Genomic DNA, 11935 nt, shown 5'->3' on the forward strand with positions numbered 1-11935 from the left:
AGATTTTGATAAAATGAGTGTTTCTTCATTTCTAAGTCTTACTATAGAAATTTAATCGTTCGAGTCTTAGTTCTATATTTCCCGGGATACGATTTTTTCCATCTACTTGTCTACAATCAATCGCTACTTTTAAGGCATCAACAAGGTCATATTAATTGCTAGTTTAACACTATCTGAAAACAATGCCACTTTAAGAAAACATCAGGATAATTTTAAGATAGATAATATTTATCAAAACTTATCATATGTATTTTGGTTTATGAGATAGTTTACAATGAAAATTACACTATTTACATTTAGAGAGCATTTTCATAAAGAGCAAATTATACTATTCTAAACAATTGTGGTATGAAGATGATGGGAACATATTCAAATACAGTGGACCTCTATCAACACTTGATGAGACCTGAGAATCAGGTGATTACCAAGCAATGTGAGATGAAATGGATAATATTCACGAACAAACACATGCTCACTCAGGGGAATGTGGTTGTTCAATTGGTTGAAGGAAATGAAGATGAATACTTACATCTGAATGTCCATTCTATCACAAGGTTTAGATATCCAAATCTATGAGTTTATGAGTTTCATTATTATTATTATTATTATTATTATTATTATTATTATTATTATTATTATTATTATTATTATTATTATTATGTCACTGCTGTTGTTGTTAAAAGATGGAATGCTAATGTAAAAAGAAAACAATACAAGAGCATAAAAAGTGAAGTGAAATATATATTAGACTAATAAATTTATCTATTGGATAAAACCAATATGATACTGCTACCACCAAAGGAAAATTTATTAGATACTAGTTTAGCGGAGTCAAATTTTTGTCATTGACGGAACAATATTTCCAAAAATCCTATTTTGTATTGAATCAACGTAATGGATGTAAAGGAGTTGGATTCATAGAATCATTTTAAGCCGTAAAGATTGAATATGTTTCTTCCAGGTTACAAAGGTTATTTTGATTTCCTTGAGTTGTTTTATCCTTATATTCCTTGCAGCGTCCTTGCTGGATGATTGCCAGACTGGGGTTCGGGTCCCGCTCAAACTCGTTAGTTCCTTTGGTCGCTGTAACCTCACTACCCTTGTAAGCTAAGGATGGGGGTTTGGGGAAGCCTATAGGTTTATTTTCTGAGTCATCAGCAGCCATTGCCTGGCCCTCCTTGGTCCTAGCCTGGTTGGAAAGGGGGCTTGGGCGCTGATCATATGTAAATACCATCCGTCTCTTGGACATTGTCCTGCTTGATAGGACAATGTCACTTTTCCTTGCCTCTGCCATTCATGAGTGGCCTTTAAACCTTTAAACCTTCAAACTGGACTGTGATTTCGTGTGTATAAAACATTGAGCACATTTCAGTGATAAGATTAAGTATGATCAAATTATACTTCGTAAAATTTTATGCAAATCTTCACTAATGTAGAGAAATAATAGAACAAATAATAAAGAAACATCACAAAATGATATAAATTTAAAACTATATTGCCTTGTAGAAGTCAGTTGGCAATACCTCATTTATTATGTATTTACTTCTTGGCAATATATCCATCTGAGTTATACATAAAATTCAAACTTATATCAAAAAATAGATTTGAACTTGGAGTTACTTTCCACTCGACTGATATAATGTTTAATTCATGTTTGAATGAAGCCTTTTACTATACAGATATGAATCGTATTTCCTGAAGCTTCTTCGCCTGAACGAGAAAGACTGGCTTTGAATGTCAAAGACTTGGCTGCCTCCAAAATGCAGCATAATCTGATTATTTACTCTTTCGTTTTTGCCTTTTATCTGAAATGTCTTCAATCCTTTGAATCAGGTGTAGTCCCGTCCTTCTACAAGAACTCCGTTATTTGTCCACTCTACAAAAAAGGGAGTCACGTAACTGCTTCAAATTACCGACCTGTATCTCTGACCTCCCACATCATCAAGATATTTGAGCGTTTTATTAGGAAACGCCTTGTCCACCATCTTGAGTCCAACAGCCTTCTATGCAGCCAATAGCATGGTTTTAGGTCAGGTCATAGCTGCTTAACCCAGCTTCTCCATCACTTCGATAACATTCTGGAAAACTTTCTTGAAGGAAACGATACCGATTGCATTTATTTGGACTACGCCAAAGCTTTCGATAAGGTGGATCATGCCCTACTCATCAAGAAGCTCTCCAAGTATGGAATCCATCCGAAGATTGTAAAATGGATCGAATCATTTCTTAAGGATCGCACACAGCAAGTCGCAGTTGAAGGCCAGTTCAGTGTTGCAGCCTTAATTCTGAGTGGAGTACCTCAAGGAACCGTTCTGGGTCCTATACTGTTTCTTATATTCATAAACGACATAACACTGTGTGTAGGCAACAGTGTCGTTCGTTGCTTTGCTGACGATACAAGGATTATGAGAGCAATATCAACTACTCCTGATATGGTACTCTTGCAACAGGATCTGAATACTGTTACCCAATGGTCAACTAAGAACAAAATGTCATTGCATGAAGATAAGTTCGAGTTTATGAGCCATGCAGTAAATAGGAGGAATCCTTTGCTACAATTACCGTTTACTGCCGACCTATATCAGTATTCAACGTCCAAAGGCACTCTCACTCCTTCCGACTAACTGAGAGATCTTGGAGTTACTGTTACCTCGGACCTAAAGTGGACTGCTCATATCAAAGATATGGCCAACAAAGCAAGACAAAAAGCCGGATGGGTTCTCAGCGTCTTCTTTAACCGGAGTCCTACCATCATGCTAACTTTGTACAAGTCTATGGTACGCAGTCTACTAGAGTACTGTTGTCCTCTGTGGAATCCCCAAAGTGTGTCGGACATCGAAGAACTGGAAGGAGTTCAGCGGACTTTTACTGCACGAATTGCAGGGTCTCAGCATCTCAACTACTGGGAGAGACTCAAGAAACTATCCATCATGTCACTGCAACGTCGACGAGAACGGTATATCCTGCTACACATGTGGAAGATTCTCCATGGATCAGTCAGCAACGACCTGAAGATCAAGTTTGTGTCTAGGCATCGGACTGGCTTTAAAGCAGTCGTTCCTCCTCTGCGAGGGGGCGTGGCAGCCTATAACCAGAGTCTATATGACAAGTCTTTCGCTGTCATTGGCCCACGTCTCTGGAACTGCCTCCCAGTACACATTAACAAGATTGGAGAATTCGAGCCATTCAAAAGAAAACTCTCATCTTTGCTCCAGCGAATTCCTGACAAGCCTCCTGTTAAGGGGTATACATCTCCTAACACCAACTCAATCCTGGACTGGAGGATGGATCCAGCTACATTGGAGCTATGGGGCGGTCAAGATAGTTGATGACCCTGTTGTAGCGCACTAAACCAGACATAAGACATAAGACATAAGACATCTTGGAGTCATGAGACGGCCGTGCTTTACATTTTCAAAGATTTCTTAACAGAATGGCTTCTATCATTCTCCAGCGAAAAGGACACGTTCCAATAGAAAGCAGAATCATCATAAGTAGCAACCCTCTCAAACACTTTGAAGGTTTAAAGGTTCTCCATGAACCTAATCATATATACATATGATCAGCGCACAAGCCTCTCTCCAGTCAAGCTAGAACTAGGGAGAGCCAGGCAATGGCTGCTGATAACTCAGCGTGTAGACCTATATGCTCCCCCAAACTCCCATCCTTAGCTCACAAGAACGGAAATGTTGCAGACACTACAAGAAACTATAGAGTTTGAGTGGGTCTCGAATCCCAGTCCGGCGACCACCAGTCAGAGACATTTCCAATAGGGGATAAAAGCTCCTGAATCCATTAAATAAAGTTATGACAAATTCGCTACCCTTAAATAAGAAAACTTGTTTATGTTCCAACCTCGAAATTCTTCTACTAATTCACGATTCCTCTGAGCCCAAACGTTCATTTGCTCGTGAGTACTTAATTTTACTATCTAATTTAAATTTTTTTTCTTCAAATTCAAAAATGGCTAGAAATAGCGTCCCTTTCTGTTACTCCAGTCTTTGCTTTCATAACATACTATTACTCTTGTTTTATAGAATTACACTCAACTTTCTTGCGGAACATATAATGATTATTGCAAAGATTTTTTCTACTTTTTAACATTTTTTTAACAAATTAGCTATACTCAATTACTCTCATCTTACTTTATATCATTTCACGAAAGCTTTTTGTCCAATGGAAAACCTAAGATACTTTGAGGGTGACCATGTTATCTTATACAGCAGTAACATATGAAATTCCTTGAAGTTCCATAAGCTTTTGCAATGTATAAATGCTTGGTTTAATATTTCAAAGGATGAGAGAGAGAGAGAGAGAGAGAGAGAGAGAGAGAGAGAGAGAGAGAGAGAGAGAGAGAGAGAGAGAGAGTTAGTATTTAACCATAACTAAATTTGTCTCATATCTTGATTATATTAAACATCATCTTCATAATAACCATGAAGCTCTTCTCAAGTTTTCCTTTATTTGACGAAGTTGTAAATGAATTAATGCTTGTATCCCTGAGAAAGAATTATATGGAAGTATAAAAAAAAAAAAAAAAAAGACATGATTGGGAGGAAACTGAGCTCATTTTATCGATATATTTTCTTGAGTCTTGTTTAGATGGCTACACTGTCTGGCCGCTGATTTCCATTTTCTCTGCAATTATCTTCCTTATGATATTCTTTACTTATCTCATATTCCTTTTCTTGTATCGTACGACTTATGTTCAATAAGCTCATTTGTTTGTTTATACAATCATTATCCTCATATTGAAATATAACATTTCAAATCCCTTACTGATAAATAACGTTGGGATATGCCGACATTTCTGCATCGTCCAGTAACAATATAAATCTATTGTCATTTTCAATTGTAAATTTTCGAGAAATTATGCAACACTATTCCAAATTAAATTAAAAAAGCACAATCTAACTATGTTCTTTTAAAACTCTAAATTTAAACATTTTTTCAACGACAGAAATTAAAATGAATATGTTTACATCGAACAAATGTGGAAAATACTTCCTTTAATGAACCCGGTTCCTTGAGACCATTCTGCGGTTGTCTGGCTCTGTTAGAAAAATGTCATTTACAATTCAGGTTTCTTAAAGGACTCATTTTGCATATTAACTCTCACAGGCGAAATATCATTTAGCATATTTTTCTCTCATAGACCGGATTTAATTGTTTTCCCTTACTCTACGAATTCAGTTTTCATTTAGCACTTGCCAGAGAATTTCTGGAATTTTGCAATTAAAATTACTTCATGAATATACAACCAAAAGTCTTATTAATATTTTCATTATCGTTATAGTGATTATTATTGCGGTTGTTGTTGTTGTTGTGTTGTTGTTTTTGTTGTTGTTGTCGTCAGGTTTATTATGTTTGGATTTTAACTTGCCCCTGATCTTTTTTGTGGGAAGTATGAAAACTATAGCATTTTGGGAGAATGGTATAAGCAATCAAAAACAACTGTTCCATTTCCCGGATTCTAAAAAATGGCTGCCATAAAAAATGTTTCCTTTAACCCTGGATAGGTACGATGGGTCGTACGCGACCCCGAGCGTCAAAAAAAAAGAGGTTTTTCTCACGTTACTCACCCCCGTGACTGAATTTGTGGGTGATCGACCTGCAGGAGGTGTCTCCCCTACACGCTCTAGTAGTGTCCAGATGTGCATTGCTGTAGCTGTACTCCTTCCCCGATTTCTGAGACGCGTCGGGGTCGAGCGCGACCGAGTTTACCCTTCTAAGGTAATTTGCATAATTATCAAAGTTATTACGTATTATGAAATTGTCGTAGAATGGTGCAACTTGTATAGGTTATCAGTTGTGGAAAGTCTTGGTGGATTGTTTGGCTACCATGTGCATGATTTTTTTTTTAGTTAAAATGTCGTTCATCACCGCGAGGACCATTTTACCGCGAGTGCCCCTTTTTCATTTTTTTTTCATTTTTTTGCCAAGTCATTTTTCCGTAAGATATTGCCAAATAGTGTCGTAAAACTTTTGCTTGTTTAGTGTTGGAAAGTGTGTCTATATGATCTGGCTACCCATGCGTGACTTTGTTTTTGTCAGATACGACGTAGTTATTGGTATATTGGGTATTTAACTGCGGTTGCCAATTTCTGTTTTTTTTTCAATATTTGTAAATTTTTTACGTAGTAAGGAATTGCCGTATATTATTCATTTTTTTTTCATGTTTATGTGTTAGAAAGTGTGCCTTGATGGTTGGTCTAACACGTGCATGTCTTTTTTTTTTATCTGAGATGCCGTATATTAGAATGTTGGGCATTTTACCGCGAGTGCCCCTTTTTCATTTTTTTTTCATTTTTTTGCCAAGTCATTTTTCCGTAAGATATTGCCAAATAGTGTCGTAAAACTATTGTTTTTTTAGTGTTGGAAAGTGTGTCTAGATGATCTGGCTACCCATGCGTGACTTTGTTTTTGTCAGATACGACGTAGTTATTAGTATATTGGGTATTTAACTGCGGTTGCCAATTTCTGTTTTTTTTTCAATATTTGTAAAAAATTTTACGTAGTAAGGAATTGCCGTATATTATTGATTTTTTTTTCATGTTTGTGTTAGAAAGTGTGCCTTGATGGTTGGGCTAACACGTGCATGTCTTTTTTTTTATCTGAGATGCCGTATATTAGAATGTTGGGCATTTTTCCGCGAGTGCCCCTTTTTATTTGTTTTGCATTTTTTTGCTTAGTCATGTTACCGTAAGGAATTGGCAAGTAGTGTCGCAAAACTTATATTTTTATAGTGTTGGAAAGTATTTCTAGATGATCTGGCTACCCATGCCTATTTTTTTTTTTTAGCCAGATATGGCGTATATATAAGTATGTGTTCGATTTTCCTGTGATTGCCATTTTTTCGTTTTTTTCCCATTTCTTTCAAAATTACTACGTACTAAGGAACTATCACAGAGTAATGATTCATTTATATGTTTATTTGTCGTAAAATGTGCCTTGATGGTTTGCCTAGCACGTGGCTGAAATTTTTTTTTTTCTGAAATGCCGTATATTAGAATGGCCATTTTTCCGCGAGTGCCCCTTTTTATTTGTTTTGCATTTTTTTGCTTAGTCATGTTACCGTAAGGAATTGGCAAGTAGTGTCGCAAAACTTATAATTTTATAGTGTTGGAAAGTGTTTCTAGATGATCTGGCTACCCATGCCTATCTTTTTTTTTTTTAGCCAGATATGGCGTATATATAGGTATGTGTTCGATTTTCCTGTGATTGCCATTTTTTCATTTTTTCCCATTTCTTTCAAAATTACTACGTACTAAGGAACTATCACAGAGTAATGATTCATTTAGATGTTTATTTGTCGGAAAATGTGCCTTGATGGTTTGCCTAGCACGTGGCTGAATTTTTTTTTTCTTCTGAAATGCCGTATATTAGAATGTTAGCCATTTTTCCGCGAGTGCCCCTTTTTATTTGTTTTGCATTTTTTTGCTTAGTCATGTTACCGTAAGGAATTGGCAAGTAGTGTCGCAAAACTTATATTTTTATAGTGTTGGAAAGTGTTTCTAGATGATCTGGCTACCCATGCCTATCTTTTTTTTTAGCCAGATATGGCGTATATATAGGTATGTGTTCGATTTTCCGGTGATTGCCATTTTTTCGTTTTTTCCCATTTCTTTCAAAATTACTACGTACTAAGGAACTATCACAGAGTAATGATTCCTCTAGATGTTTATTTGTCGGAAAATTTTGTTTACTTCTTTTTTGATTGAATATCATCAAATTTTTTTAGCTAAAATATTATATTGTTTCACATTTTTTTTTTTTTTTTCGATTTTATTTCCCTTCAAAAAAATTTTTTTGGGTCAGAATTTTAATTTTATAGTCGTAAAATAATCGAAAATTATCCAGCAACCCACCATACAATTTTTATGCATATCCAATAATAATTAGATTAGTAAATAACACCTTGAAATTGACATACCCTTCCTACATTTCAAGTGGCAGATTAGGGAGTCTGAGTCAGTGTGGTTGGCGGCCATTTTGTGGACATATCCGAAGCGTAAGTTGCTCTATCTATATATATTCTTGTTCCCTATAGAATTTGTGATATTTTGGTATATTTTTACCTGCATAAATATCATATTATATATTAAATATATGTATTTTTTTACGAAATTTCTAAGTACTCAAAAAATTACCTTTAGATATGGCCCCTGATATAAATGTAATTTTCAAAATAATGAAGATTTTTTTACATATTTCTATTTTAGGATAACATATGTTTATTCCCTAAAAAAATTAGCCACTTCCTATTTCATTTGGGTACCCAAAAAAATTCATGAAATTTGGACAAATTTTTTTGGCCAAAAAAAGTTACTCTTTTTTTCTCATTTCAGATCTTCACCTCCATGGGTCTGACTTCATCCAAAATACATCAAGATGTGTCCTAAACATTCAAGAATCAATTCCTAAAAGGATTTGTGTATATATGTATAAACTTTTTTTATGAATTTTTATGTCAGGTCTTTTTTTTTTCTACCTAATTTTTTAAAATATTTATAATAAATAGTTTTTCTGCAGATGAGTAGTATTTATCTTAACAGTTGTTTTAAGCATTCATTGAAGTTTTTTTTGGCAAAAGAAAAAAAGAGGTTACTGCAAAAACTGATTTTTCAAGAATTTTTTTTGGCGTCGGGGTCGTTCGCGTCCGAGTATACCCTTAAAGGGGTGTCCGAGGAGCGTACCTATCCAGGGTTTATCTGAGCTTTTAAATAATCTTGAGCTTTAATGTTGACAATAAACTACTATTTTCAATCCCAAAGAATCCAATGTTCATAGTAACTGGTAAGTTGAGACATTTGTTATAGCAATTCCTGCAAAAACTGGAGTTATTAACTTCACTAGAAAAATTTATCATTAAACCATATTTAGTACCAACCGCTAGGATATATTTAACTAGTGGTTTCATTATTGTATGTTGAAAAGTTTAGTGTACCCTATATGTGAGATAGTGGTGGTTATATTATCTTTATCATCATCATCATCATCTCCTACGCCTATTGACATCAAGGGCCTCGGTTAGATTTCGCCAGTCGTCTCAGTCTTGAGCTTTTAAAGGTGGGTTTTTTTTTTTTGGGGGGGGGGCGTGGTGGGGGGAGCTGGGCTCTTAACATAAGTGACAAACCATAAGTTGGCTGAAGAAGCTACTTGTTAAGGCCAGGAGTCTATCAACTGGAAGCAGTGCATGCTGTGCCAGTCTGCTGCTGAAAATGAAGAGTTAGTGCCACATCCCCAGATATACTCCAACCAGTATTTGCTGTACATAGTATAAGAGAGGACCAGTGTGCATGATGACAACTATGCTGAGGTCCAACGATGATTGTAACGCTGTACAAAGAACACACACTGTACAAATCTGGCTGTTTATCATCGTAGTTGCCTTGCAAGTGCAACTAACAAAATCTGAATCAAATGTGCTCTATCTAGACCAGCATTCGTATGCATTAGATACTAGCTGCCACAAAGCCAAGAAACCTTGACAGAAAAGAAGCAGCACTGAAATGAATGAATGAGACTGTCTCTTCAACACAATCTACTAGGTCTCGAATACGCCAACTGAATAGGGAACAATGTTTCTTCAGTCAGAAAGATTATGATGAGCAGAGCTATGAAGCGTGGACAGTTATTGCTGGAAAATCTCTTAAAGAAGCTGTTAAAAGATACTATAATGACACACTTAAACAATGCCAGTGACAGATAGAGGTTCTTCATGGTCACACCAGAAGTCTCACGTGTTGCTATAGTGTTCAAGAATCGGTTTGACTTGGAACCTAACGAAACCAGAAAGCATCATGACCTTGAGCTAAGTTCTGTCAAAAAGGAGCTCATCTCATCAAAACGATCAAGGCAACCATACTAAAACATTGAAACCCCTTTGCTGGTGATGGTGGAAAATTGCAGTGTGGTCACTCATGCCTACATCCCTAATGTGTATGTGTTAATGATCTTGATTGCAGATGTGACTGTTCAAAACCTGTATGAAGATTATGTGTCAGAGCGAATCGATGAAGATTTCAGCCTCTGGGCCCCAGTGAAGGAAAAGATGGAATAGCACAAAATGATAGTTGAAACGGTATAAGTGTAGGAGTACAGTACTACTAGAAAAGGTGGATATATAGGTATATAAAGATGATTGTGAGTAAAACTTTAAGAGATTTGTTTGTAATAAGTGAATATGCAACATAGTGATAATTAGTGAAAGAAAAGTGTTGCGTATGTGACGTCACAGTGACGTCAGGTCACGTGGTGGTGTTGTTAGTGAAGGAGATTGTCGGAAGGGTAGTCAGCTGATTGGATTCCTTGTGATTGAACTATATTAGGGGTCTTCTCTCTCTATTGGTTCGTATGTGTCTAGTGTTGGAATTGTTTGTTGTGTTGATAATCTGACATCTGGAATAGAAGAAAATATAGAGAAGGTAAATATAGTGCAAAATAGTAAATTTATCAATGACTATTGATCTAGAGGAGACCAAGGACTTCTAATTATGGATAAAATTTCAAATAACTCCACTGTGAAATAACTGATAAATTCGTAATTGATATGAAACACATACCTTATATAATATCGATAGTGGGTTGTTTTAGCCATAATTTTCTGATTATCGATGGTTAGTTTTTATCTGGAACTAGATTGTTCCCATGATAACACAAATGATTTTTTGCATCTATTGCCAGATATTTGTAGACATATTAGTTTACCTTTCTTTTTTTTTCCATATTCAGTAGTGATCGATGAACAAATAAAAGAAACATGAAATCCAAAGAAAAGATTTTTCTTTTATGCATTTCCAGCTTGTGAGTTTATTATAAGTAGTCTTTATTTGAAGAGAATAAGGGAAAAAAATACCTCGTTCATACTGACAGGAGTATCCGACATATGTCGAGTTGTCCTAAGTTCAGTTACATGTAATGGATAGTGTAATGTAATAAGTAAGAGTTTCACAGAGTCTAAAGTATAATAGAGTAAATATCCTTAAAAGTTAGCCAAGGGAGATAGTGGTTGAAAATACCCAAAGGCGTTGGTGTTGCCTCCAGATATATTGGATTATGAAACTTTTTCTGAAAAAGTTATGTCAGGAAGGCAAACACAAAATTCTGCAAGTGCCTATCATTCAGTAGCTTACATGAATATACTGTAGAGAGAGTAAAGTTGTATTTTCTAGGATTTTGGAAATAAAACTTTCCGAAGGAGAGGATAATTCAATAAGTTACGAAGAAATTCTTACTCATACTTTTATGTCACACCTCTTCTCCAAAATAGGAAAGGAGTGTCTTTAGCTTCTGTTAGAATCTATACTGCTTGTCTTTTACGAGTAATTTTGCTGTTACCTAGTTATGATATCCTTTATCAAATCTGCTATTCTTCTTTTGAAACTTAATATTCTTATTGAAATGTCTTCCATATTCCCACAAATTTTAATATAAAACACGTAACCCTATAAATCGATTGATATATAAAATGGGTTTTGAAATCTCTCTCTCTCTCTCTCTCTCTCTCTCTCTCTCTCTCTCTCTCTCTCTCTCTCTCTCTCTCTCTCTCTCTCTCTCTCTCTCTCTCTCTCTCTCTTTTCAGACGATACATAAATTACTGCGTTGTTATTCAGTGTCACATGGAAATTTATGCATTATGCTTGAAAGAAAGAAGCAGTCTGAAATTCACGTTTATTATCCTCCAACAAGACCTGGAAAGGTCGAATCATTCATTTTATCATATCTCTTGGTGAGAATATAATTGATATCATTATGGAGCAGAGGCCAATGGAACAATTTAAACTCATATAGTTTTTGTCATAATGACTAACGATTTTATGTAATAGGAGACAGTGATACTTTCATTTCGGAACTTTTTCTTATGCATTTTTGTACTGGAGTGTTTTACAAAATTTAAACATTTGGTAGAGGGATGGAAATGTTGAATACACAT

At 35.5% G+C, this 11935-nt stretch overlaps 1 protein-coding gene across 1 annotated transcript; it reads left to right on the forward strand.

Annotated features, from left to right (window-relative positions):
• Window positions 1–2684: 2684 nt before the first annotated feature.
• LOC137635284 (uncharacterized) lies at window positions 2685–3329 on the forward strand. Its single transcript, XM_068367746.1, has one exon. It carries the CDS (start codon window positions 2685–2687, stop codon window positions 3327–3329), a length of 645 nt encoding a protein of 214 aa, XP_068223847.1.
• The last annotated feature ends 8606 nt before the right edge of the window (window positions 3330–11935 follow it).

Source organism: Palaemon carinicauda, unplaced genomic scaffold (genome assembly GCF_036898095.1).
Source record: "Palaemon carinicauda isolate YSFRI2023 unplaced genomic scaffold, ASM3689809v2 scaffold1107, whole genome shotgun sequence".
NCBI lineage: Eukaryota > Metazoa > Arthropoda > Malacostraca > Decapoda > Palaemonidae > Palaemon > Palaemon carinicauda.